The sequence below is a fragment of the Strix aluco genome, chromosome 8 (genome assembly GCF_031877795.1).
Source record: "Strix aluco isolate bStrAlu1 chromosome 8, bStrAlu1.hap1, whole genome shotgun sequence".
Taxonomy (NCBI): Eukaryota; Metazoa; Chordata; class Aves; order Strigiformes; family Strigidae; genus Strix; species Strix aluco.
This window is the reverse complement of record NC_133938.1, coordinates 30,656,608-30,683,869: the sequence shown is the minus strand read 5'-3', so window position 1 is coordinate 30,683,869 and position 27,262 is coordinate 30,656,608. Positions and strand designations below refer to the sequence as shown.

General features: G+C 54.7%; 2 protein-coding genes across 3 annotated transcripts in view; one reads left to right on the top strand and one right to left on the bottom strand.

Moving 5' to 3' along the window:
* The first annotated feature begins 352 nt into the window (after positions 1-352).
* LHX4 (LIM homeobox 4) lies at positions 353-12,515 on the top strand. Its single transcript, XM_074831683.1, has 6 exons — positions 353-584; positions 7,352-7,523; positions 10,821-11,023; positions 11,231-11,385; positions 11,856-12,027; positions 12,118-12,515. Exons 1-6 carry the CDS (start codon positions 509-511, stop codon positions 12,513-12,515), a joined length of 1,176 nt encoding a protein of 391 aa, XP_074687784.1. The 5' UTR covers positions 353-508.
* Positions 12,516-16,971: 4,456 nt separating this feature from the next.
* ACBD6 (acyl-CoA binding domain containing 6) overlaps positions 16,972-27,262 on the bottom strand; it is an 89,975-nt gene continuing 79,684 nt past the window's right edge. The window contains exons 7-8 of one of the 2 annotated variants that reach the window (XM_074832947.1): positions 21,803-21,833; positions 16,972-17,608 (exon numbers count right to left, since the gene is read on the bottom strand). In XM_074832947.1, the coding sequence (XP_074689048.1) occupies positions 17,454-17,608; positions 21,803-21,833 (186 nt within the window). In that variant the 3' untranslated portion in view covers positions 16,972-17,453. The remainder of the gene's footprint in view (positions 17,609-21,802; positions 21,834-27,262) is intronic. The other variant, XM_074832951.1, reaches the window with a different exon arrangement.

Genomic DNA, 27,262 nt, shown 5'->3' with positions numbered 1-27,262 from the left:
CAGAAACCGGGGCCTGGGCTCTTCGCTCTCTCCCACCAACGGCACCGCTGGCCTGAGCTGCCCGGCACCGGACAGCGCTATGTCGCGACAGCGCCAGTCGCTCGAGGCCGGGCCTGGCCCCGGGGTGCTCCGCGGCCGCAGGGCGCCCCCAGCCCCCGCCCCTTCCCCGCAGGCCCCGCCCCCGCCCCACAAGCCACGCCCACTCCGCCGTCATGCCCCGCCCCCCTCGGCGCGGGGCGGGCGGCGATTGGCCGCGGGCGGCCCGTCCCGCCCCCGCCCCCCTGCGGGCGGTGACGTCAGGCGCGCTCCCCGCAGGGTGAATGAATGGGAGGCGGGCGGCGCTGGCGGGCACAGCTGCGGCGGCGCGCCCGGGCCGGCACCGGCACCGGCACCGGCACCGGCACCGGCACCGGCACCGGCACCGCCTCCCGCCGCGGGGCTCCGCCGGCCCGGGCCGCACCTCTCCCTCCCCTCTTCTCTCCCCTCCGCCGCCCCCCGGGCCAATAAAATGATGCAAAGCTCCGCGCTCGCTGCCGAAGGGGCTGTCAAGGGGCTTCCCGAGATCCTCGGTGTGCCGGTGCAACGTAAGGACGCTTCTTCTCTTCTCCCTCCTTCGCTCCCTGCCGCAAAGGCGGCCCCGGGCCGGCGGGGCAGGGCGGGCAGCGCCCTGCGGGCTGCAGGTGCCTCCCGCTCCCCCTTCGGGCGCGTTTGGGTTTTTTTTCCTTTCCTCCCCGTTATTTCCCCCCCCCCGTGTCTAGCAGCGTGGAAATCAGGATGGTGCGGAAGGGTGAGGGATGCCCCGGGGCGGGCGGGCGGGCAGCGGCGGCGGCGGGAGCCGTGCGGAGCGCTGCGGGCCCGGCCCCGACGGGGAGGTCGGCGCGGCCGCGGCTCCTCCGGCTCTGCCTGTGCAAGCGCGTGTGCAAGTGCACAGCGCGCGCGTGTGTGTGTGTGTGTGTGTGTGTGTGTACGGGGGGGGGGTGCCCCGCTCCCCGCCCGCCCCCGCGCACCCCCCGCCCGCCGCGCGCGACCCCCCCGCTTATATCGTTTATCGCGACAGGCAGCGCCCCACGGGCGAGCGGCGGCGGTGGGAAGGGACCCAGCGGCGTCCGCGCGTGTTACCGGGACGGCGAGCTCGGCTCGGCTCCGCGCGGGGCGTGGGGCGATGCCGCCGTGTCTGCGCCTACCCCAAAATCACCGCCCTATCTGTAGGAGCGCATAGACGCGCTGTAGCTACAGGTCGGTGCGAAGGCTCGGGCGGGCTGTGGGGCTGTATATGAGCGCGTCCGGGGGTGGATGTTTGCACCCACGGGTGCACGGGTGTGTGTGTACACGAGGGTGTACGGACCCCACGGGCGTACGGACCCGAGCGGGTCTCAGCGGGACGCACACACCGGGGCTGAGCCATCGGGGCCGGCAGCATCCCCGTTTCTGTAGGGCCGAGCCCCGCGCGGGGGGAGCCCGTGTGAACGCACACCCCTATTAGTATTAATAATTATTATTATTTCTCTCCGTTTGCAAACGATTCCGGAGAACCGGGACGTCTCTGCGGGCCCGGAGCTGGGGGGAGCCCCCCGAGGGGAGCCGGGCAATGGCCTACCCCCCCCCCCCCCTCCCGCCCCGGGGCATCCGGAAAGTTGAGGGGAGGGAGCCCCGGCGGGGAACGGGGGGAGACGGGCCTGAGCCCCGGGAGACATTTCGGGGGACACAGAGGGATACCCCGCCACTTCTGGCAGCCAGTCCCCATCCTGCTTTGAGGGGCCTGTCCCCGTTATCCCCCGTTATCTCCCGTTATCCCCCGTTTGGGCCCGGTTGTCCGGCCCTGGGGGGTGCAGGCGGGTCCGTTTAACCGTATTTTACCGCAGCAGAGGGGTAGAAAAATCCCAGCGGGAGCGCTCAGGGATGGCGGGGGTCTGCCACCGACTAACGGCCCCGGTTCCCAGCCGCGGGGCCGCGTTTATGGCCCCGAAGCCCTACTGATTTAAAGCTAAATTAGGTGCCCTTGGGCAGCCATCGCCCCAGCAAAGCCCCCTGGTTTGGCCCTGCCGGGTGCCACCAAACTCTCCTGCCCGTGACATTGGCATTTCTGTCCTAACTGACGTATATTAGGAATTATCAGGAAATAATCCAACCATTTGTTGTTGTTGTTATAATAATAATAATAATTATTATTATTATTATTATATTTCTTTAAGCTCAAAAATTAGTGGCAGGAACAAAATACGTGAGGGTGGGCTGCTATAAAAGTTTCCATCGCTCTGCAATTTCCCCGCTGCTCCAGCTCTGAGCCCTGCGGCCACTGCGAGCCCCCGGCCATCAGCTCCCGGGGCGTTACAGGTTTGGGGCCTGATCCTGCACCAGTTACACATGTGCACGGCTCCCCGGGGCGAAGGGACACCCCCCCCCCCCCCCCCGGTCAAGGGACACCTCCCCAAGGGGGATTCAGCCCCGCTGCCTGCGCCGGGGTCACCCCCCCAGCAGCACCTCCATATTTCATCGGGTGAGCGTTGAAAATACGCGACATTTTCATTTCTAATCGGTGTTAAATCGCAGGTTTCCCTCTCTATTTATCCTCCTTATTTTAGCAGGGGTTGTGTCTTACAGCATCTACTTCAGCGAGGTTTTGGGGAGCCCAGCCTTCCCCCGACAAACCTAGCTACGGCTCAGCCTTGCAGACGGGCTTGTTAAAAAATATAATTCCGTATATTATTTATGAATATTGTTTTGCAAATCTCACCGAAGTAAAAACTTCTGCCAAAGCCTGTGGGAATCGTGCCCGGGTGCCGCCAGCCTCTGGCCAAGGGGCTGGGAGGGGGATTGATTAATCGCCGCTGGGAAAGTCGTTTGCACGCTGCAGAGAAATGAATTGGAGGGGGTTTGGGGTTTATTTGCATGTGATGGAATGAGGTTTTCTCCCCGTAGAAAGTCTTTTCGAGGAGTCCCCGACTTGGTGCTTTCCTTGGGGCGGGTGTTTGGTGCAGGCTCCGGTACCGGGGTACCGGACCGCCTTTGTGCTCCCGTTTTCCACCCGCAGTGTCGAGGCACCCGTTCTGCAGCACCTTCGTTTTCGCGGGTGATGATCCCTTCCCCTTAAAAGCAAGGAAAAAAAAAAAAAACCAACAACCAGAAAACCCCCAACCCCCCAAAGAAGGGGCTGGTTTGCTTGGCGTGGTGCGGAGCCGGGCTGCGGGGTGCGCATCCCCCCCAGACGCTGCCTCCGCCCTCGGGTTTGAGCTCTGAGGGATTTCTGAGGCCACCCGCGAGTTTGTTCAGTTTCCATATTTTTATTTTTTTTTTAAATTTTATTTTTTAAATTTTTTCCGTCGGGAAGCGATAGGGATGGAAAGATGGACCCGCGGCTAATAAATCACGGCAGCGGCGGCGGCGCTGCCGGCGTGGGGCCAGCCCTCGGCACAGCTCGTCAGGCCACGGCTCGGGTGCCCCGGTGCGTGGCAGGGTGCTGGGGGGGGTGGGGGCGAGGGAGGGGGGATTGCAGGGCTGGTTACGGCTTTTAACGGGATACGGCCAAATCCTGCCCTGGCGGCCGCCGGCGGCAGGCAGGGATGCGCACTTGCTGCGCGGTCCCTCTCCCGGGCACATCAGCGGGGGGGGGGTGTGGGGGGCGGTTTGCATGGAGGCTGCTGCATCTCTGGAGTGGCCCCCCAGGTCCCTGGGGTGGTGAGGAGGGGGTCGTGGGGCTCTGTGTCTCCCCCCGCCCCAGTCCGCCCGCCGAAGCATCCATCAAACCACCCTGCACGCAGAGCCAGCCCTGAGATGCTGCTGGGCAAACGCAGCCACGCAGCCCATAATGCCATTGATATTATTCCTGTTATATCAAATAATTTAGTTAAAACAAGCGAAATAAATGCGAGGCTTTCCGCAGGCAGGGAGGCAGCGCGGAGCTGGCCCCGGCGCAGCCGCCTCCGTTGCAAAGCACAAAGCAGAGCGCAGGGGCTGTATTTAAGATATTTTTCTCTTTGCGTGTGCTGGGCAAACCGGTGGGTTGACTGGGACACCTCGTGCTACCCCGGCAGCTCCCCCCCCTTTTTATTATTGTTGTTATTATTATTATTCTTTAGTAGAGGGGAGAGCAGCCAAGTCGATGTGAGTTGAGCCCATCGGTGTGCATGCACAGACCCGTGTGCATTTGGTTGGTGCTGTACATCTATGGACAGATCGGAGGGAAAAAATAGGTTTTTTGTTTTTTAAAAAAAAAAATTTCTTTGGAAATTTGGAGGAAGATATTATATTATCTGCTGCAGTTGTTTGCTTGTTGAAATTAAGCTGTGTTGCTGCCTTTAAGAAGGAGAAAGCTGTGTTAGCTTGTGCGTGTGTGTACGTACACATGGGAGTACGTGTGTATATGTATTTACAAACACATGTTTATATAAATAACCATTTATATTAAAAAAATATGTTTTATAAACGTGCATACATGTTTACAAAATAAATGAGAACGATTTACTTTGCAATACCACCGAATATACCCGCTGTTGGGGCTGATGCCGTGCTGCGTGCCATCCCCTGTGCCAACGGCTTTCACTTTGCTCTGAAATAGGTTTAACAAATGAAACGTGGAAAATGTGGCCAGTGCTGACCTGCAACCGTGGGGCTGTTCTCAGCAGCACCCCGAGGTGGGGAGCGAAGCATCCAGGGGGTTTCAGAGCAAGAAGGAGAAGGGGGACCTATGTAGATAATTTTTTTAAAAAAAATTATTCTACTGTTGTTAATGCGACACAGGCTTAAATGCCAGCAATAAATACGGTCTGAAGGGCACTGGGATTGTAACTATCCAACCTTGTGAATGATAAAATAAACTGCCTCCACTTGAGACACATGTCAGTACCCTGAAGTATTTTAAAATAATGTTGTTTAAGGCTGTAACAATACAATTTTCTCCTGTGCTCTTTTCCTCTTCCCCCCCTTTTTTCTTTCCTCTTTTTTCTCTTCTTCTTTCCTTCCTCTTCTTCCCTTCTTTCCTTCCTCCCTCATTTTTCTCCCACCTTCTTTCCTTCCTCTTTTTCCCCCCTCTTTCTTTCTTCGTTTTTCTTACCCTTATTTCCTTGTTTTTCCACTTCTTTATTTCTTTCTTTGTTTTTCTTCCCCTTCTTTTCTTCTTTTTCCCCCCTTTCTTTCCTTTTTTTTGCCCCCTCTTTTCCTCCCTCTTTTTTCCCCCTAGTTCTTTCTTCTTTTTTCCTCCTCCTTCTTTCCTTCCTCTTTTTCTCCCCTATTCTTTCCTTCCCCTTTTTCTCCCCTTCTTTCCTTTCTCTTTTTTCTCCCCTTCTTTCCTTCCTCCTTCTTTTTTCTTCTTCCTCTCTTTTTTCTCCTGCCTTCTTTCCTTCCTCTTTTTTCCTTCTTTCTTTCCTCTTTTTTCTTCCCCTTCTTTCTTTCTGTGTTTTTCTCCCCTTCTTTCTTTCCTTCTTCGTTTTTCCCCCCTTCTTTTCTTCCTTGTTCTTCTCCCCTTCTTTCTTTCATCTTTTTTCTCCCCCTCCCTTCCTCCCTCTTTCCCCCCTATTTCTTTCTTCTTTTTTCTCCTCTTTTCTTTTCTTTTCTTCCTTTTTTCCTTCCCCTTCTTTCCTTCTTTTTTTCTCCCCTTCTTTCTTTCCTCTTTCACCTCCTGTCTTTTCATTTTTTCCCTCTTCTGTCTTTCCTCTTTCCCCCCCCCCTTTCCCCCTCTTCTCTCCCTTTTCCCTATTTTCCTTTTTCCTATTTTCCTTTTTCCTATTTTCCTTTTTCCTATTTTCCTATTTTCCCTTTTTTCCTATTTTCCCTTTTCCCTTTTTTCCCTCCCTGGTAGCACCCAATCTAGGGTACAGAAGGTCCCCCTCTCTCCCAGCCACCAAGCCCCCCAGCACACCCCAGGCCGGGGCAGGGCATCTCCTGGCGCTCCGGAGCAGGCGGCACCCCTGGGGAGAGCAGGACCCGTGTCTGGGGGGCGGGGGGGGGACAGGTTGCTCCTGCCGTTCCCATCCCTTGCCCCTTGCAGCCCGAGCTGCTGCCCGTGGGGGCTTGTTTTACCGTAGGTTGGTAAAGGAGCCACCCAGCTCGGCTGCTTTAGCGGGGACAACAGAGTCCCTCCTAAGCCTCCCCAGCACTTGTAGCAGTGTAAAAAAAAAAATTCAACACCCCCTCTCCACCCCCCCACCCCTGCTATTTACTGTCAGCCGCTCTCCGGCAGGAGAGGGAGGCAGCCCTTATGCATAAACATCTCTTCTGCTCTTACACTCCAGCTACGGGCATGGTGTTTTTTTCTTTTTTTCCCCCCTAAAATCAATCTTCTTTCATGCGTGCATGTCAGCATGATGTGCCGGGCTTTTACCGGGCAATCTTCTCCTGCAGACTTTTACAGCACCTCCCGTTTATTCTGAACTATGGGCAGATAGAGAGAGAGATAAATATCCGGCTTTCCAGATCTCTAGAAGCTGTCCATCTATAGGCAGACATTGTATAGGAGTCTGGATGGCCGGGTATACATCTTGCCTTAGGAAAAGCCCTCCTTCTCCAAGAACCCTCTCATAGCATGGGTGCTGTAGGGGGGCACTGGATGGGGCTGGACCCACCACCACTGCTCTCCCCTGCTCACCGCTGCTCGCTGCAGCATGGCTTCGCTTCAGCCCCCCTTTCCCTGCTGTTTCCAGCATCAGGGGTCTGTCACACCCCGGCTGGATGGCAGGAAGCGGGTGGAAATGTGCTCTTCCCATCACGTGAAAACCAGGGGCCTGGGGACCAAGCATGTGTTAGACTGTGGGGGGATGCAAAGTGGCCAGCACGGGTGGCTCGTGGTCCTCGGGGTGCAGCGACAGTGGTGGGGAAGAGATATTTGCCCATGTTGAAAAAGCCTCTGTGGGTGGGGTGCAGGTGGTTGGTGTCCTGCACCCCCAGATCACAGTGGGGACCCTGTGGGTGAACCCCTGAGTCACCCCAGCAGCCTGGCCCTTGGGGGAGGGTGGTGGCCACAGGGAGAAACGAGCCGTGTCCCAGGTCAGGGGCTGCAGGATGCCGTCCTGGAGGGAGCGAGGGGCAGGCGGGGAGCATGGCCTGAAAAATAGGGTGCAGAAGGGAAAAAAGCATCGTGTGTGTGTGTGTGTGTGTGTGTGTGTGTGTGTGTGTGTGCATGGCAGGGCCATGGGTTTTGCTATCCCGGAGGGTTTTGGTGAAGGTTTGCAAAGGAAGATGTGCTGGGACACCGGCAAGGCAAGGGGTGGCAGCTCATCACCCCGCAAAGCACCAGCACGAGCCACCGCGGGGCTTTGCTAGCCACAGCGGCCAGGTGGGAGCACGGCAGGGGCGAGGGGGCTGCTGTGGCTGACGCTGCTCTTCTCTCCATCTCTCTCTCTCTTCCCCCCCTGCCCAGAGATCCCCCAGTGCGCCGGCTGCAACCAGCACATCCTGGACAAGTTCATCCTCAAGGTGCTGGACCGGCACTGGCACAGCTCCTGCCTCAAGTGTGCCGACTGCCAGATGCAGCTGGCCGACCGCTGCTTCTCCCGGGCCGGCAGCGTCTACTGCAAGGAGGACTTTTTCAAGTGAGTACCACCCGGGGGCACAGCCCCCCCCCCGAAAGTGGCGTCTCCCCGCCTGTGAAGTAGACACACAACCTATTTTTAAGCGTGATTTCTCCGAAATCTTGATTTTTTGTTGTTGTTGTCGTGGAAATAAAGGAAATGTTGGTGCTTTACAGCTGCCACAGGTTGGATGCTGTTTGTTGGGCTGTAACCTCCTGAAAGCCCCAAATCGCCCTGATGCTCCCATCCCTCCCCTGTGCTGGTTTTCAACCCCCATGGGATGGGGAGCTGCTCGGCAGCAGCCCGGGCTCCGCTCAGAGCTAGAGGGCAGGAGAAACCCACGCAACGCAGTGGCAGTGCTGCCTGCTCCTGCCCGAGCCTGGGCTTTGCTGATGCCATTTACCTTTGTCTTTTTACCTTTTTTTTTTTAAAAAAAAAATCCTTTTTTTGCTCCCAGTAGCATGAAAACCTCATTTGATTTTGTTGACAGCTGCCTCCGAGCTCTGTGATGCCCCAGCCTCGGCATTTCCTTGCTCCCGCAGGACAGGACAACCCGTTTCCCATTAAAAATGGACTTTTCAGCAGGGATGCTCTAGTCCCTGGCTGCTGGCGAAATATGGTCGTTTTCCCAAGGGATGGCAGAGGGTGTTACACCGGGGCCAGGCACAGCTCTGCTGGCGGTGAATCGCCGTGAAGCGGAGAGGTGCTGCTTTACACCTCCTGCGGGGGGGAGGGCCGGATCCTGGCCAGCGGGTGCCTTTTGCTGCCCGGCTGCAGGTGATGAGGCCCAGCTGAAAAGCAGCTGCAGCACCTCGGGGACCGGGACCACCTCCCCGTGCCATCGTCTCCTGCTCATCCCCGGCTGCACCAGCTCTCCCCATCACCCCCCAGCCGCTGGCTCACCGGCTAAACCAACCGATGGCAATTACTCCCATGCTAAGCCCTGGGCAGGACTTTCCCTGCCTGCCCATCCCCGGGCTCTCAGGCCTCCTACGTGCCCACCCTCCAGCTATCAGGGACAAAGATGCAGCTTGAATTTCTCCTTCCCAGCTGGGGAGCGTGCGACGGTCAAAGCAGCCGCTACAGCCTGGGTAATAACACTTCACTTCTGATATTTTCCACCCTATTAATCTCCAAGTCATTTAAATAGTCGCCCAAAAGGTGCAGGTAATCAATGTTAATTAGAGTTGAAAGATCAGCGACTTTCTTAGATGAGGTCCTGCCTGGATTATTTGGTGCCAATCAATAGCATCTCAGCGTTCGCTCGGGCTCTCGCCTCACCTTTATTTCAACCGCTCATTGATTTTGGGATAGATAACCTGCAGAGGACGTGAGGATTTAAGGCCAACTTCAGAAACAGGTTTGCAATTCAGAAGCTGCTTCCGAAAAGTCCAGATTTTTTGATTTTCATCTTTTTTTCCTTCTCCCAAATCACTCTTGGTCCCCGGCCTCAGGCAGCTCTGTCCTGGGTCCGGCCATCCCCAGGTGGTGTGGAAAAACCCCGGGATGCTGGTAGGGGGGAGTGTAAAATGGCTTTAAGTGTTCTTTGAGGGGGGGTGTGGACGGACAGAGGGGCGAGGGGGGCTGCAAAGCATGCACCGGCTCAGCCTTGGGCACAGAGAAGCATCGTTTGTCTGTCTGTCCTATCACTCCCTCCCTCCCACTCCTCCCTCCCTTCATCCCTCCCTCCATCTCCCATCCCATCCCTCCCTCCCTCCCAGCTGACTCCGGGAGAGCTGAGGTCTCCCCAGCAGATGTCAGGGGACTCTCCCTTTAGGATACAAGCCCAGAAAATGAGACAAAACAGGTTTTCCCTCCTCACCTTCTGCTTCCAACACCCCTGTGGGCAGCTGTTGAAATCACACCAGTGCCACTCCTACCCGGTGCCCACCACCTGTCCCTGGGTGACACCAGTGTGGCTTGGGGACAGTCTTGGGGACCCAGCTTTGGTGGCTGTGCCCTGGATTTCTGGACGGTGTGAGGGCACAGGCAGCCATGGGGCTTGCAGAGTGATTTTGCATGATCAGGGGATGTTCAGCCCTCGGGGGAGCAGTGGGGGGTGCCTATACTCCCTGGACACCCCAGAATGCCACCGTGCACCCCTGCAGCCTTGGGGCTGTGGGCCAAAGGGCTTGGTTTTTCCTGGGCTGCCTCCTTTGAAGCAGAGAGGGCTGTTCAAGGTGTAAGGAACAGATTCATTCTGATGGCCTTGCTGTCCGGGCTGCTGCTGCAACTCCAGGATGGCTCCGTGGGGTCCCAGTGCCCTGCTGATGGGGTGTTTAGGGGTGCTGGGGGGGAGCAGGGGAGAGCCAGCAGAGCGCTTGCGGTGCTGGTGGGAGGCAGGGATCTGACCCATGGCAATCCCACACGGCTGATGCTGAAAACCCCAGTGGCAACGTCACTTATTTTTGATGTTCTCCCGTGCTGCCACCACCTCGTGGCATGTGTTGCCCTCACGCCCTTAATTTAATTTACAGTGGGTGTTACCTGGGTGTTATCCAGGTGTTATGTGGGTGTTATCCAGGTGTTATTTGGGTGTTAGCCTTCATGTCTGCGTCGGGCAACCGCACCCTGCCACAGCCCGGGGTGCACACACACGGGTGCAGCAGAGCGCCTGCCATCTGCGGGGGCTGCTGGGTGAGACACATAATCCTTGCACGCTCCTTGCACACTCCTTGTACGATCCTTGCATTCTCCTGCCTCACTTGCAGGCACCATCCACACTTCTTGCACCATTCTCACATGGTCCTTGTGTGCTTCTTCCACTCTCCTGGCACCATTCTTGCATGCTCCTTCCCCGTTTCCTGTCCCATTCTTGCACGCTCCTTGCATGCTGCTTCCACACTTCTCGCATGCTCCTTGCACACTCCTTGCACACTCCTTGCACGCTCCTTGCAGCCATGCTGTGGGCTTGCTTGGGCCTATGCCTAATCCGAGCCAGCACACCCAATGCAGCCGTCGGGCTGTCATTACAGTGTAAGAGCCCCATCATTCTGCATTAATCTGGGATTCATCATGCTAGCAGGGTGGTGTAATTAATTTATTTGGTATTAATGTGGATGAAATATGTACTGTCCTTGCAGGGGAAATTCAGGCAGCCTATAAGCATTAGTTAAAAGAACCATTAAAATCAAACCTTCCTCAGCTCCATTAGGCTGGTCTTTCACACTGAAGAAGATAAACCCCTGCCGTGTGAAGTGTCATGCATAATTAGGTTGATCGCTGGTTTAAACTCTGCCCTGTCTCCTGGTCCCCACCCCATCTCCAGCCAAAGCCCACCTCACGGTGGGGCTCAGGGTCTCCCGCTTCTCCTTTCAGGCGTTTTGGGACCAAATGCACGGCGTGCCAGCAGGGCATCCCCCCCACCCAGGTGGTCCGCAAAGCCCAGGACTTCGTCTACCACCTCCACTGCTTCGCCTGCATCATCTGCAGCCGGCAGCTGGCCACGGGCGACGAGTTCTACCTGATGGAGGACGGGCGGCTGGTCTGCAAGGAGGACTACGAGACTGCCAAGCAGAACGGTAGGCACCCCGAAAGGCCTGCGAGGCAGGGCCTCACACTGAAGGGTGGCCGTGGGTCACGTCGCCAGCATTGTACCTGCGGGAGGGTGTTGCTGAGGGCTCTGAGGCAGTTGGTTCTGGGGAGCTTTTCCCCAGTGGTGTGGGTTGGCAGTTCGGGGTTGCTCACGCTGCTGTGGTCAGGGCTGGTACCGGCTCCTTTGCTTGCAGATGACTCCGAGGCGGGTGCTAAGCGGCCCCGGACCACCATCACGGCCAAGCAGCTGGAGACGCTGAAGAACGCCTACAAAAACTCCCCCAAACCCGCCCGGCACGTGCGGGAGCAGCTCTCCTCCGAGACAGGGCTTGACATGAGGGTGGTGCAGGTGAGGCCATGGGGATGCCCCTCTCCACCCTGCCCCTAGCAAAGGGGGACACAGGGCTCTCACTGGGGGGTTTCAGGGGTGCCAGGGTGCTGGGGTGCTGGGTTGCAAGGGTGCCAGGCTTCAGGGGATGCAGGAGTGGCAGGGGTATTGGAGTGACATGGGTGCCCAGGAGCTGGGGTGCTGAGTTTCAGAGGTGCTGGATTGCAGGGGTGCTGGGTTGCCGGGGTGTGTGGGAGCTGGGTTGCACAGGTGCTGGTGTACTGGGTTGCAGGAGTGCTGGGTTGCACTGGTGCTGGCATGCTGGGTTGCAGGGGTGCTGGGTGGCAGTGGTGCATGGATGTTGGCATGCTGGGATGTCGGGGTGCCAGGGTGCTGCCTTGCAGGGGTGCTGCTATGCCAAGTTGCAGAGGTGCTGGCGTACAGGGGTGTCAGGGTGCCGTGGTGCCATCGACATCCCTGTTTCTCTCCAGGTGTGGTTCCAGAACCGCCGGGCCAAGGAGAAGCGGCTGAAGAAGGACGCGGGGCGGCATCGCTGGGGGCAGTTTTACAAAAGCGTCAAGCGGAGCCGTGGGGGCAGCAAGCTGGAGAAGGAGAGCTCGGCCGAGGACTGCGGCGTCAGCGACAGCGAGCTCAGCTTCCGCGGTGAGCGGGACGCCGGCGCAGGGCGGGGGGGCCGCGGGGCTCCCCCCTGCGCTGACCCCCCGCCTCTGCTCTCCCTCCTCTCCCCGGCAGAAGACCAGATCCTCTCCGAGCTCGGCCACACCAACAGGGTTTACGGCACCGTGGGGGACGTGGCGGGCGGACAGTTGCTGAACGGCAGCTTCTCCATGGAGGGGACGGGACAGTCGTACCAGGACTTGCGGGACGGCAGTCCCTACGGCCTCCCCCAGTCGCCGTCCTCCATCTCCTCCCTGCCGTCCCACCCGCCCTTGCTGAACGGGCTGGACTACGCCATGGACGGCAGCCTGGGGCTGGTGGCCCACGGGGCGCAGGGGGTGAGTCAGACGCTGCGGGCCATGGCCGGGGGGGGCCCCACCTCTGACATCTCCACGGGGAGCAGCGTCGGGTACCCAGACTTTCCCACCAGCCCGGCCTCCTGGCTGGACGACATGGATCACCCCCCTTTCTAAACGCCGCTCGCCCCCCCGCCCCGGCCCCCCTCGCTCCCCCCCACAGCCCGCAAGCGCAGCACCGAGGGCGCCCGCCGGCGGTTGACCTTTCCAGGATTTCCCATGGGAATCGGCCCCGGAGGGCTGGAGGGAAGGGGGGGGGGCACGGCATCGGCGATGACCGGGGGCCGCTGTGCCTGGGGCGGGGGGCACGGATGCCTTTGGGTGTAAGCACAAGAGAGGTGTCGGCACGTGGGACGCACGGCGAGGACGCCGGCGCAGGGCTGGGGCACGGCGGGATGTGCGACGGCGCGAGCGGCGGGAGGGAAGGACAATCAGAGATGGCAGCGTCCGCCCTGGCACCCGCGCCAGCCCCGCACCCCTCCTGCCCAGCACCGCTGCTATTTTCAAGAGTTATTTTTCGATATGGAGTTGAAACGTGACTCGGCGCTGCCCGGAGCCTCATCGGAAGGAAAAGTCTATATTGTAAAAGGGTTTATTTTAGCGAGGCCGGGGACCTGCCCAGGCAGGGCCGTTGCCCCGCTGCCTGGGGATGATGCTGCCCGCTCTGGGTGCGGAGGGACCGGGGATGTTGTGCGGTGGCTGCGGGGACATGATTTATCCCTGGGCGTGCAGGAGTGCTTACGGTGCATCACTGTGGGTTTTACCTTGGTCGTGTGGCAGGGAGGAATTAAAAAAGAAAAAAAAAAACAAAGCCTGCAACCTGGGATGCCCAAGGGCCAAGCTGGGCTGTGGCTGGACCAGCTCGGATGCTCCGGGCTGGATACTCTGAGGGTATTGCAAAAAGTTCCCTCCCAAAAGAGAGGAAAAAGGACATTTCATCAGCTGCAGAAGCACCCACAGGGTGGGGAGCAGAGGGGATTGGGGTGTGAGGCCCTCCCCTGGCATCGGCCACCCACCTCCTCCAGTGGCATGGGGCTGACGGGCCCAAGGGTGGGTGCAGGCAGCCGGGGAGGACCTGGGCACACCCCGCGAGCCCCATGGGGTCTGCTCCTGGCCGGGCTCACCCCTTTCTCAAAACCCACATCCCTGGGCTTGCAATGGCCACCTGCCCACTTGCCCCGGCACAGCCCTCGCCAGGCTGGAGGCATTCAGCCTGATGGGTAAAATCCAGCTCCATGCTTGCTGCTCAGGGTGCCCAGCTCTGCCCTGGCCTCGTGGGGATGCCCTGGCCGTGGGGTCCCTGCCATCCCCCCTCGCTCTGGGGTGATGCTGATGATCCCAGATGCCCTTCAGGGAAGGCTGGTGGTGGATCTGGTTAGCTGGCTGCCACCAGAGGCTGGGGGGCTCCGAAAGCAAAGGGTCAAAAACAATAAAAAAATTGAAAAAAAAAAATGCCACACAAGAAAGCACATCACTGGTATGTCCCTGTCCCTCCTTGCCCCCCCAGCTGGGTGTGCTGGTGCTGCAGGAGTTGCCTCAGCTGCATCCATGTGCCTCCCCTCTCCAAGCCTTGGGTGCTGCTTTGTGCCAAGCCCCCGGCCTCACCGGGCACTGCGGGCAGCTGGTGGGGAGGGGGACGGGGGGAGCTGTGCCCGCTGCTCTCCATCCCCCTTCTTTGACAAGGCCAAACACCCCTTCCCCTCGCTGTGTAAATTTTGTACAGTTCCAGAAAGTGAGAGTCTTGTTTCCTGGGGGAATAAAATAAAACCCAACAAAAATAATAATAAAAAGATTTCAAAGAATAAAACCTTATTTATTGCCATGTCTTTGAGGAATAAGGACACACCCCACCCCCCCCACCCCCAATCCTCCTGAATTTGGGCCCGGGGCGTTGCTTTTGTACCCTGCCTCCTGTGCGTTGGCATGAGATGTGTTCAGTCACCCCTCGCCTGGAGGGAAAGCGATGTCAAATAAACTCGGGATGCTCTTTAGCAGCTGCTGTCTTTGGGATTTTCTTCCTCAACGGGAGGGCAGCGACCGCCATCGGCATCGCCTGCTCCAGCACCGTTGGCTGTTTGGGGGTCGGGATCCCCTGGGTTTTGTCTGGATGGAGGAGCTGGCATCCCTGGATGGGACAAGTGACACCGGTCAGCGTGGCTTGGCTTTTTGCGGGCACGGAGAGGTGGGTGGGCATCTCCATCCCTGCCACATGGCACCCCGAGATGCCTGCAGCTTTCCTGCCAACACGCAGCGATAGTGGTGGGTGCCCGTGGTCCACCACCATCGCCTGGCTGTATCACCACAGCACTCAGAGGGCACAGGTGAGATGGAAAAGCCATGTCGTGGAGGGTCCAAGCCCCTTCACGGGCACCGGTGTGTTGGCTTTCTATATTTTAATCATTTTAACATTTAATGCTTCTCAATTAAAGTGATTTCCTGGAGTAGATGCCAAGCTTAGGGCGAATGCACATTAACCACTTTCTGTATCGGTAGTTAAAGGCACCGAGGGATTTAAACAGCAATCCGCAAGGCTGCTGGGGAAAGGTTTGGCTGAATAAAGCAGATTATAAACAATAATATATGTCTTTCTCTTTTTTCCCCCCCACCCTCGGCCCTGCCTTTTTTTTTTTTTTTTGGAAAGGCTCCAACCTCACAAACAGACCTAAAGTGCTATAAACATCTCCAGGGCTGAGTGCTCAGCCCCCAAATGTTCTCTCTGAAAGCATGGGCATTGCAGCTACTGCTTTTCATCCCCGCTTTAAGAGAGATTTTTTTATGACCCGACGTGTCCATCAAGCCAAGCAGTGGCTGTGCATTATGGCACTGTGCAAGGGTGGCCGTGCTTGTCCCTAACCTTGATGCCACCACATCTCCATCCCGAAGCCAGCGGAGCAGCTCCGTGCGGAGCACCCCAACATTGGGGGGTTGGCATCTTTGTTTCATCCGCATCCGGATGCAAAAGCCATGGGTGTTGCCATCAGCACCTGTTGCATTTTGACCGTGTGCTGTGGCTGTGATGAGACCTGCCTGCAGGTCCTCTTGGCAGTGTGAGGAAGAGAAGCCACTGTGGGTCCTGCTGCACTGCTTCCATCGAAAAAGCATCGCCCCGCAGGGACTGGCAGGGATCCTAAATGTTAAAACCTGGCATTTGCTGCACAGCAAATGCACAGTTTATCAGCAGCTTGCTTCATGCATCTCTGCATCCAAGCTCCCTGCCTGCCCCTTGTCACGACTGGGCGGTGAAAGCGTCCCCCAACACAGTGGGGCCGGTGCGTGCGTGGTGGCTGCAAACAGATATACAAGATGTATTTTATTTTTGCCATCCATGCTCCAGCTAGGAAGGCAGTTTCTTTGGGATGTTCATAGGGAGCAGGCTTAGAGCTCAAGTTTCCTTCTGACTTCAGAAAAAGCCCTGAAGGCTGGTTGGTTTTTTTTCCCCCAAAAGCACAGAGATCACCGCTGCAGCTCCCCAGCCCATCAAACCCCTCCAATATTAAAGGAAAATAAGTTGATGTGGTCAATATAAGGGCCCATACAGCCTGTTAACTTGCCCAAGCCATTTCGTCCCCACCCCTGAGCCTGCCCCGTGCCTCCTGCATGTGGTGCTTCAGCTGCTGGCAGCGTTCAAGCCAGCACAGCAAACTCTGTCAGCGTTAGCAAAAGCTGGCAGGAGCTGGTAGCTGCTGTGAGGGGCCAAAAGCCACACGTGCCTCCTGCCCAGCCAGTCCTTAGTGGAGGGAATGTTCCCACTTATTTTCCTGAGGCTGGGTGCACTGCAGAAAGGACTCGATGGCACGTAGCTTCCCATCACACAGATGGAGATTTCCTGCGCTCCCCTCAGGCTGTAAATCTCCTTGCCCTGGGAAGAGCAAGTGGCAGGGCAATGCCCAGCAGGGAAGCCACGGCCTCCTCTCGCCGTGTACACCCACCCCAGGCCTAGCAGGGCCCACGCAGCAGCCAGGAGTTAGGCTGAAGCACAAGCCCAGCCCTGGCAGCTCCCCTGGACCACGGCTGACCCGGCACAGCCCAGCGGGCATCCCGGTGAGGATGCAGAAAGCCCTGCACCCACCCCACCTCACTCCAGCACCCAAGGCATCATCTTGAGGCACGTCCTTCCTGCTTTCTGAGTACTCAGCCAGCTGAGAGGACCATGAATTGTCCAGGACAGGCTCACAGGGGTGACAGGCTGAGCGCAGGGTGAGTCTATGCCCAGCTCTTACAAAACCCCAGCCCTGAACAAGCCACCCTGGGGACCAACATGCAACAGGTGGACCTGGAGCTGCTGATGGAGGTGGCGTTTTTAACACCATTTAATTCAGCAAAGCAGTTGTGTGACGTGGTGAAAAGTCCTGTCAGCTCAGGGAGGTTGGTTAGCCATAAAGGATCTGTCTTACGTAAGTTAGGTGACAACTAGAGGGACGGACAGACAGCTGTACTTTTGTGGCCCTTACTCCCCAGGGCGAGAGCTTGAGCAGTGCTTTCCAAGGGCTATGATGGCACTGAGCTGCCTCCTGTCCTTACTGCTTCCAAGGAATCAAGTCACTCCCTGAAAGACAAACATGCAGAGGCACCGTCCCAACACTGTGCTTTTCTTTTATTTATAGTATTTTGTTTGGACCCGGGGAAAAAAAAAACCAAAGCAAAACTCAACCCGAATGGGAGAGAGGAGCATCCCACCTGGCCCAGCAGCCCTCCCCTCCCCACAGAGGAGCTGACCAGTCAGCACAGGCTGCTCTGGTGAGACCTCCAATGCAATACTTGCATTTAATACATTAAAACGATCTTGGGGCCTTCTCCAGGCCCTCTGTCCCCTCCCTTGCTCCCTCCCCGCCCCCCCCCGCCCACTGATAAATGCCAGAGCATGCAAAACCCTGATCCCATCCTGCCCAGGATACGCGCTCGGCCAGCCAGCCCTCGTGCTGGAGAGCCCACCCAGACCCTGTGCTCTAAAAGCTCCCCTTCGAACCCCCAAGGCATTTTGGAGGGCAGCGGGGGGAAGAGAAGGGACGTTATTGCGGCGCGTGTCTGTCCTCCCCGCCGTGCGTTGCCGCGGGGTTAGGTCTTGCCAGTGGTGTGCTGCTGCAGAGCCGACGTGATGGCTTTACAGTCTGTCACCTCCTCTGGCAGGCAGCCCTCCTGGTCCCGGAGCGTGGGGTCGGCTCCCGACTTCAGCAGCAGCTCCACGATGTCCAAAAACTCACAGGCGGCAGCTGGAAGGAGAAAAGGGAAGGGTGAGTCTGGGGAAGCCCACCCGAGGCGGCGGTGATGGGTGTTTCTGGAGCAGTGCTGTAGCTGGTGACTGCCCACGTGTGTGCCAGAGGGAGGAAATGCCGTGTCAGCACCTGGCCAGGCGGAGCAGATCGTTTTTCGGGGAAGTGTTCGGTACTCAATGTATTGCAGGTCTTTGGATTTAATAGTGCAAAGGAGAAAGACAAGAGTGAAAGCAATGAAAAGCCAGAAGTCCTGAGGGGGTGTTGCTGGTGCAGCTGCCACCCCAGAGCCACGGAGCCGCCGGGAGCTGGGCAGTTTGCAGGGCATCACCCGGGACGATGCACAGGGTGTCTGGGCACAGCTCGGCCAACACTCTGTGTCCAGGACTGCAGCCAGACCCCGCGACGGGCCCCAGAGTGCTACTGCAACACCCCAGAGAGCCCCGAAGTGCCACCTGGGAAAGCCTGCCCTGCCAGCTTTTGTACCCAGAGTTTATAACGCATTTATCATTCATAACATATTTATAAACGCTGTGCCCCTCACCTGCCTCCTGACCCTCGCAGGGCTCCACAGGCAGCACGTCCCAGACAGGACATCATCAGTACTGCCTCACTCCTGGCTTTCACCATCATTTCTCCTTGCAGGAAATGCAGATAGCTTTTAGCTGCTGGTCGGCCCTTCCCTGAGCATCAGCCCCAGGGAAAGGTGAGCATGCCCACAGACAGCCAGTAACAGCACATCGCTGTTATTTCTAACTCACACCTCTGCTAGCAACTATTTTTTCAACCCCAATTTACCCTGCCAAGACAGAATCAAGTTTGACCTGAGCTCTTCTCTGTCCCAAGGATGAAACAGCCTGGCAGCTTTCAGCTCCCCCTCCAACCTCGTCTAAGGATGTAAAAAAAAAAGCACCAGGCAAAAACTGAAAACTCTTAACACTGAAGAGCTGAGCTTGGCCGATACCAGCAGAAGTCCCAGTGCCTGGATGTTCCCGTAAATCCGTGCAACGCAGATCCTAGTGAAGCCAAAAACTGCCTCAGCCCCCATCTGCCTTAAGAGACGGTGAACCGGCAGCTTCCTCTTGCATTGGTAGTGATTGGTTTTAATTATATTTCAGGCGCTTTTACAACGTAACCGACCAACTCTTTTTTTGCTGTTAAATGTAGTAATTAGAGTGTCTTTTGCATTACTCTGCAGTTTTCTACTGACCCAAAGGGACAAGCAGCAATGTTTAATTAAAATAAATTTGATGTGTGATTGGAGCTTATACAGAAAAAGATAAAAAATGGGGAAGAAACGGGGGAAGGGGTTGGTGAGGAAGCAGTTGGTGGTGTGGGTAAGGCTGAGTTGAAGGGCTGGGGGGCACATCCCGGGGTGACAGCACAGCACCCCTGCAGAAAGCAGACTTCCAGGGGTGCCAAGGAAGCTGCAGTGGCAGCTCTTGGGGCCGAGGAGCTGGTGCCCACATGGGGAAAGGTGACTTCCTCATCCAGTGTCACCGGCGGGCACAGCCTGTGTCCTCGAGTGGGCCGGGGACGTCCCTGGGGATGAGCACAGCTGCTGGATTTATCGCACCCTGGGACCCCCGATTTGTCAAGGGCCGGAGTGGCAGCCCTGACACTGGCACGGGTGAAGATGAATTTCCATTCAGCGCAGTTTGCCTTCTGACTCCATTAATCCTCAGGGTTCAGATGATGAATTTCTTTTCTTTTTTTTTTTTTTTTTTTTTTTTATTATTTATTTTCCCTCCAGCATCCCCTCCCACTGCCCTGCCACAGCACAGAAAGAGCCGAACAGATGGTGCTTTGCAGGGAAGCCGGAGCACCCATGAGGATACAGAGCCTGCCCACTCCGTGGCCACGTGGCCACCAGTGCTCGGAGAAGCCTTGATTTCCTCTGGGAGAGGCAGCGGCAATGATTTTAGTATTCCCAGCGGGTGGGTGGATGGATGGATGGAGAGGAGCCGACGACTAGCGGGGAGACCGTGCTCATGCCCATCAACACGGCACCGACCGCTGCCAGCTGTCCGGAGGAGAGTGGGTCCGGCGGTGGCTCCCACCGGTGAGCCGGTGCCTTTGGACCATGCTGCCAGCTGGCCTCCACTTAACCTCCGATTAAACCCGGGGTCGGCGCCGATCGGAAGGAGGCAGGATTTATAACCCACAGCAGGATGCAGTTTGACACCGGCTGTAATCAGGGGAGCTGTCACCACAAGGACAGCTGTCAGGCCACGCCGGCTCATAAAAAGGGATAGAGACACCCTAAAAGCAGTGGCTGCCTTGTTGGTCCTGCTGATGGGATTTAACCCTTCCCTGAACAGCTCCTAACAAAAGGGAAGGCCTTGTAAAGGCACTGCTCTGCTCAGCACCACCAGTTTTCACACGAGCTCTCATGTCTCTGCTGCAATTAACGGCTTGGTTATGAAGCGCTGACCGAGATGGTATTGGGAGATTTTCAGTGAGTTCTAGTTTCAGGCCAATAGCCACTTGAATCAAAACCATTCCCTCGTTTAACAAGCTGTTTTCAGGATCGGGGTGATTTATGACCCGATCAGTTAAGCAAGGGAATGAGGACAGCCTGGGTGCAGCGCCAGTCGCAGGGACAGCGGGGCACCTGCGCGCACACCGGACCTGTGTGCCCTTGACCCAGAGAGGCCTCCCCAAAGATGATGTACAGGGAGGGGAGGTGGGATAATACTCCACGGAAAGAAAAAATTTTAACACTTAAAACATTCAGGAAAAAAATCCCTGGTAAACTGTCATTATTGAAACATCTGAGCTGGCAGGGTGGATCGGAGAAACCACTTCTGAAATAATGTTAATACATCGCTTATGTTTGTCTGCTTGTGTTAACCAACCTGCTTCAGCCACCAGCCAGAGGGATCCACCTGCACATAGTTTACACTGAGGGGATGCACCCACCCTCTACTTTCACATACTGAACTTGCTTGAAGCAGGTGCTCTTGGAAAATGCATATGCTGTGCCTTTGTACAACCTACTATAATCCACTGTGCACCCCTCGGCAGGCAGATGTCAATGCTGGAGAGGGGAGCAGGGCACAGCATCTCCCCAGGAGAGAGAAAGCCCAACCTGTGGAATGATCTGGGCAGAGAAAGGCAAGGTGGCATTGAGCGCTGTCGTTCTGCAGACACTGCAGCACTAAGCAACAGATTTGCTACTTCGGTCAGAAGGATAAGAATTTGAAAAATAAAGCGTTCTACAGGAAAGATGAGATGGGGAGAAATCATACGTTATTGTAATTACAGTCTCGGTTCAGGGGCCCTGGAATCTGGTAGTTTAGATCCAGATCCAAATGCTGTGCCTTGGACTGATGGTCTGCAAAGCAATTTTGCCATCCTCATAATGTCCTTGTGGAGAGATCAGAAAGAGAGAAAAAGACACAAACACTTCAGAATGACAAGTATGCTCTTAATTACACAGTGAGAGGCATCCAGAGAGAGTATAAGGTAAGAACTGGTATGTCTTAATTTTGGAAAAAATGATGATATAGATTAAATCAATACTCTTTTCCTATTGCCCACACATCAGCACCACATGTGCCACTTTAGTCTCTACTTTTCTCATTTGGAGAGAGAACAATTTTTCAATTAAAAGGATTGTTACAAAACCATATCTAATTAGCATGTCATTATAGGAGGGACACAAACTGTAACTTTGCTCTGTTGGTTTTGGTAGTAGAGAAGCTGCTGCTTTCTCAGCTGCGATCCAACAGGTTTGTCACCAGGATGAGTGGAGGTGAAGGTCATCTTGCTCGTCCCCGTCCCCTCACCTGCGTAGCCTGTTAAAGCTGTGCAGATCCTCCTCTCAATCCCCTGATGGCTAAGGGACTTAGCATCCCCTAACCAGAGCCACTCCTGGGTCTGCAGGTAGCACAACTGCATGTACATGAGTACACAGGAAAAACTCTGCAGAAAGTGCATCATGAATTGGGGAAAAAGGAAGGCTTTAAGGTGAAATCTGCAGAGGAGAATGAAGGGAGGACAGCAGTCTTCCCCACTGCTTCTCCCAGGGCTCCTATTCACACTGTGCTGGGATTTGCCGGTGGAGGTAGCCACTGGTTAATCAAACCCAGCTTCCCTGCTCATATTTCTGCTGAAATTTGCTTTCTGTACGTAGGCCAGCTGCAAACCCATCCTGTTAAGAGGGAACAACCAAGCCGAAAGGCAGCTTACCATAATGGAGTGCAGTCTGGCCTTCCCCGTCCTGAAAAAGAGAGAAAAAGAGAGAGACAGACTTGATTGTAGAGGTGTAAGTAACATCGTGGGGATACAAGTAAATCCCAGATTTAAATAAATAAGCTGAATCACAGCAATGTTTTAATTGACTAGCTAAACAGCCCAGGACACCCAGCTACCTGGCAGTTAGGCTTTGAATCATCATCCACCATCAATCCATATTGATGGATAATCAATATCTATCCACCCGTAAGAGTGCGTGGATCATGTCATGACACGAGTATAATTCAGTTCATAGCGTTATCACTTCTGGCCCATAAAAATGAAAGATTTCAATCCTATGGCCTTACTTTGGGACCCGCACTAATCCTGATGCTTTAGTGCAAGATGCTTCTGTGCAAGCCCAGCCTTGGCCAGCTACTCGAGAGAAGTGTGAAGCACCAGGACGCTGGCACAGCTCAGCACGCAGCGCTCTTCAGCATGAGAGTGCACAGGGGAAAAAAACCTCCACTTTTCTTCCACCTGAATAAATCTTAGGTCCCTGCTTTTCAGAATTCAGGTCTGGCCAAAGGTGGACCCAAAGCCCAAGTAAGTTTTGTAGGGCTGCTGGCGTCCTTGCCGCACAAGGGTGAGGAAAGGGCTACACACAGTGCTCGGGAATGAGAGCTGGTTGCCAAACTCATCCTTGTGAAACACCTGCAGTGCCAGAGCGAAGAAAACCACATGACTTGAAGACGTTGGCACACAGCTCCCTCTTCAAGCGAACATGTACGCCACTGCATCAGCTGCAATGGTTTGGGAAGTGTGTCCCCTTCCCAGACTCGGCAAGCATGGGCAGGGCTTTGCCGGTGAGCGGTCGGTGCTCATGTGGCATGTCCAGCAGTACAAACCCAAGAACAGGTGAAATAACAGAAGGGAAGAATTACTGGCCCCTCTGCTTTCACTATCCCACCAGGATTAGCCTCTAATTCAGTTCTTTGCCTCCTTAATTTATTTGCATCTGTTTATGGAGACTTAAGTTTTTAATTACCATCATCTTTGGGATTAAGGTGCAAATTCTACAGCCTGCCATGGATTCTGGAGCAGGCGAAAGGGAAAAGAACAGGAAGACAGGTAGAAATCCCACCCGTAGCTGTTTGGAGACTTCTGGTTTCCCAGCTTGTTATTCTGTTTGATATTAACCCTGTTCAGCTGAGGAAGTAGGAATGACTTGTGTTTCAGGGTGGGAGGTGCCACGCTTTGCTCTGGGACACCTCACCAACACGGCAACAACCACACGACCAACAGGGATAAAAGAGAAAAGCCAGATGTAACAGGCATTTGCTGCCTAACCAGCCATCTCACATCTTTGCTGGGGAAAATGTGGGGGGTGAGATTTCTTCTTCCATGTGCCGCTATGCCCTATTCATGGCACTCTCGCCAGCGTTTGGAGGCGTCTCATTTCAGGAGCCTATTTCTGCCCAAATTGCGGGCAGCTCAATGCAAACGGGTGTCATTAGAAGATAACACAAACCAAACAACTGAAGGAATCAAGGACGGCATCCATTGATTATTCCACACTAATAAGGTAACCGACCTCAGCCAGAGCCCCCAAGTGGTCCTTAGCACGTGCCTGCTCGGAGGAGTGACAGGGCCAGCACTGACTTCAGCAAAATACGGAGCAGGGCTGGGGAAGAAGAGGTGGGAGCGCTCCGAATGAGTTATTGGAAAGGCAGGCTTTCAAATATGCAGGTTGTGTGTGTGCTGGGGGATGGGAAGCCAGCTTCCTTCCGCATCGCTGGCTTCAAAATTGTAGCCGACAAAATCCGCAGGTGAATGGGATTGGAGACACGGAGCAGAGATCCCTTCCCATCGGAACGCTTTGCTGCAAAACTCCTTATAAAATACATAGGACTGCTCCAGGAATACTACAGCCATTTGCTCCTCTTCCAAAGGCCTGTGTAAAGCACTGCTGCCTCAGCAGCAGGCTTTGGGCTAACGAGGCTTTTTATTTCTCTTAGATGTACTTTCTGGCATTTATTGGGCTAAGAGGAGAGCACAAGTCCTGGCACTCAAAATGCGTCTCTTTAATCCCAGTGCGGTTTTTAAAAAGAACTATTAATCCAATGTTATGCAAACATTGTTTACACTTTATTTATGCTGTGGATGGTTTTTTTTCCCCTTTGAGCCTGACGGCTGGCCAAATGCTATTTGTTATACTTCTCAGATGCTATGCTATTTGCTTGTATTTTCTCTGTGACAAATTTTAATCCAGGTAAATGGAAAAAGCTCTAGTGTGGTCACTCAGTAAGGGCCTTGAAATGCCCTCGGGAAGCTGCTGATCTCAATCCCTCTTTGATTTGGCTTTTTGAGCACCATGGCTAATCAGAGCCCAACGTGCCCAGCTGCTCCGTGCACAGCACTTGGCTCCAGGTAACGGCAACACCGAGCCTTCAGTGCAAAGAGGTCACACCTGGAAACTAATCAAAGACGGGCCGTGAAAGCGAGGATTACAGTTCCCATTGTGGAAATTACGTGAGATGAATATTGCCTACCAGGTGCTGGAAACGTTTGTTATACAACAAAACAAGATGCGCAGAAGTGGTTTTAGGATGAATTGTAGCTGGCCTTGATGCAAGGGAGATTTCCCAACATGCACCAGAAAGCAGCGGTTTCCGGAGCATCCTGGGCAAGGTGCAGCGTGCCTTGCAGCACGTGCCTCTGGTGGGCTGAATGACCCCAAACGGCGAGCAGACAGGGACAACCTGGTGCAGCCTCTGTCCTCACCCCGTTGCAACTTGCCCAGGGCACCAGCAAATGTCATTGCCCAGCCCAGGATCGCTGACACCAGTCAGGAGCGGGGTGTCCCGAGCGCAGCCGGGAGGAACGCAGAGATGCTGGTGGTGATCCGATGGACCCTTTTGCTCATCTGGCTTGCAAGCAGGGGCAGCTAATTCTTCTCCATTGAAACCCATTAGGATTTTTGTTGGTTTATTTTATACAAAGCACTGAGTTGCAGGGGGATGTTTGTCATGACTGTTTACTTCTTCTCTCTCCAATTTAGCTTTCAGATTACAGAAATGTAAATCATACAGAGCTGCAAGTACAACAAGACCCATTGATACACACAGAAATCAACCATCTGATAAATCTGTAATGTAAAAACCTCAATTCTGTAACCAGTTATTTCCAAACTGTGCCTATGGAAAGTTAGGTAATCACAGTGTGTTATCATTTCTGTGCTAAGGCATGTTAAAAGAAATTAGAGACATTTTTTCCCCAGTAGGAGCTTCTGTAGCATGAGAGGAGCACAAAGAGAAGGTGTTGAGTAGGGGAGCTGGTGTCAGGGAGCACAAGAGAAGAGATGGGCAGCCCTGGGGCCAAGGCTGAGCTCTGCTTTATGCCAGGATGCCTCTCAGAAATGCCCTTTCAACATCACGCCTTAGCTGGAATAATGTCAATGCGACAGGTTAGAAAGGAGGCAATCAGTGCTCTGATTTAGTGAACTTCAACATGAAAAGGGGAAAAGGCCAAGCTCAAAGCAGTAATTTGTAGTGTTTCTGTACAGCTTTGCTTTCAGCTTGCAAGGCAGTGGCAGGTACCTGTCCCAGAGCCCTTTTAGCAATACTCTGTCAACAAAAAGGAGAAGCTTGTGTAAATGGCAGAACCCATACAGGCAGACAGAAGACAACCAGAAAGGAAAGAAATACCATTACATGCAAACGTAGGAGCGCTCAGTCCCACACACACAAGTTACCGACCAACAACAGACTGACCCCAAGCTTTCCTCTTGCCTCCTAACGTTGCCTGTCATTCCTGATGACTTTTACAGCCTCTTGGCACATCTGGCCATACCAGGATGACAGCCGAGCTGTACAGCCTTCAAGGGAGACGAGAGCATTTCCAGCTATTTCAAAAATAAAACCAAATGCCCATGTCTACCAAACTCATCAAAACAAAGATGCTACAAAATCACTGTCGCCTCCTACATACATGGTCTGTGACAGATGTCACTCAATGAAAATCCAACTACCAGTGGGTAACTTATTGGATAACAGGATTTTGTTCTGCTCCTGAGAAATTTAAGCAAGAGAAATGAGAGAAGATGGACCGAGCGCAGATGGACCAACTGTCTTATCCATTAAGTGGTACTATGGCTACTGCACGTCAATTTTGTCTTATAAGTGATAGGATTATATCGGTGTTGCCATCCCATGTTCATTCCTTGGGAATTTCTGTACCCTGCTTAACCTAACACAAGGTTTCTGGACTGAGGGGCAGAGACACGGAAATGGCTTGGCTGAGCCCTGCTGAGATGCTGCACATGCTATAGAACACAATTCCCACTGCCCCGCCATGGCAAGCAGACCCTGACGTGCCAGTGTTTGACTGTGCTGGTTTCATGGGACAGTTTTTAAAACAGTGTTATATAAACATTGATCTTCCAGACCTGCCTCACTTGCTCTCCAAGCTGCATACAGAAACCTCTGCGAGCAGGAAGGTGGCCCTGAGGGAGACACCGTCTCTTCCTCCACCTCACATGTTTTATTTAGCACAAGTACAGAAAGAGGAAAAACAAAACCGTGCTGGGTAACCACCTGGGCCAACTCTGGTCCAGCTAGACCCCGTATCAGTGATGAAGCTGGGGCTGGACAGCCCTCCACCCCAGCTGCGAGGGTCTGCACAGGACCCCCCCACCTCCTCGAGTGCTTGGTCCACACCGAGACCTCATCTCTGTGCCTTCAGTCACATCTCCAAGTGCAGACACCGTGAGCATGAAAAGCACAGCGGAAAACATACTCCCTTTTGAGGGATAGCACATGCACTCTTTATTTTAAGGTATTCTTTCCCCCACGTCACTCTTCTTTCTGTTCATTTGCGGCACCTTTTAAGGTGCACGCTTGTTCCCATTGACAGACTCCAAATGTTGGCAGGGATCGCAGGAGATAAGACTGATGAGGTGATAAGAGTGTTTAACAGCGCTGGGTCCTGGGCAGCATGGATGGGCTGGAGGGAAGATAAATATTTACACTACATCTTTAGAAGGTGAGTGAATAAAAAGGGCTAGAATAATACAGCCTCTGAACAAGCACCGGTGCTTAGGAGCTGTGAATATAAATCTCTGCAGCCTCACGACACACACTCACTCAAGCCAGGGAGATGAAAAATAGCAAGAAAATACTTCCCTCCACTTTTAAAAAGGGTTTTATTTCTCATTTATTTCCACTTTAGACTTCAACTTCCCAACAATTTACTTTAACCTCATCATCTTTTTCTCTCTCTGAAATTTTATCCCCAAGATGACTGAGGGTGAGACTACAGACAAAAGCATGCCAGAATTTACATGCTAACACCCACCAATATGTAAAACCAGGCAATGTGGGCTAATATAACCAGTCCAAACTCCACCAGACAATTCAGTAGATGGCCCCAACACAGCCTTTATTTTCATTTACATGCTGCTTTTGCACACAGCAG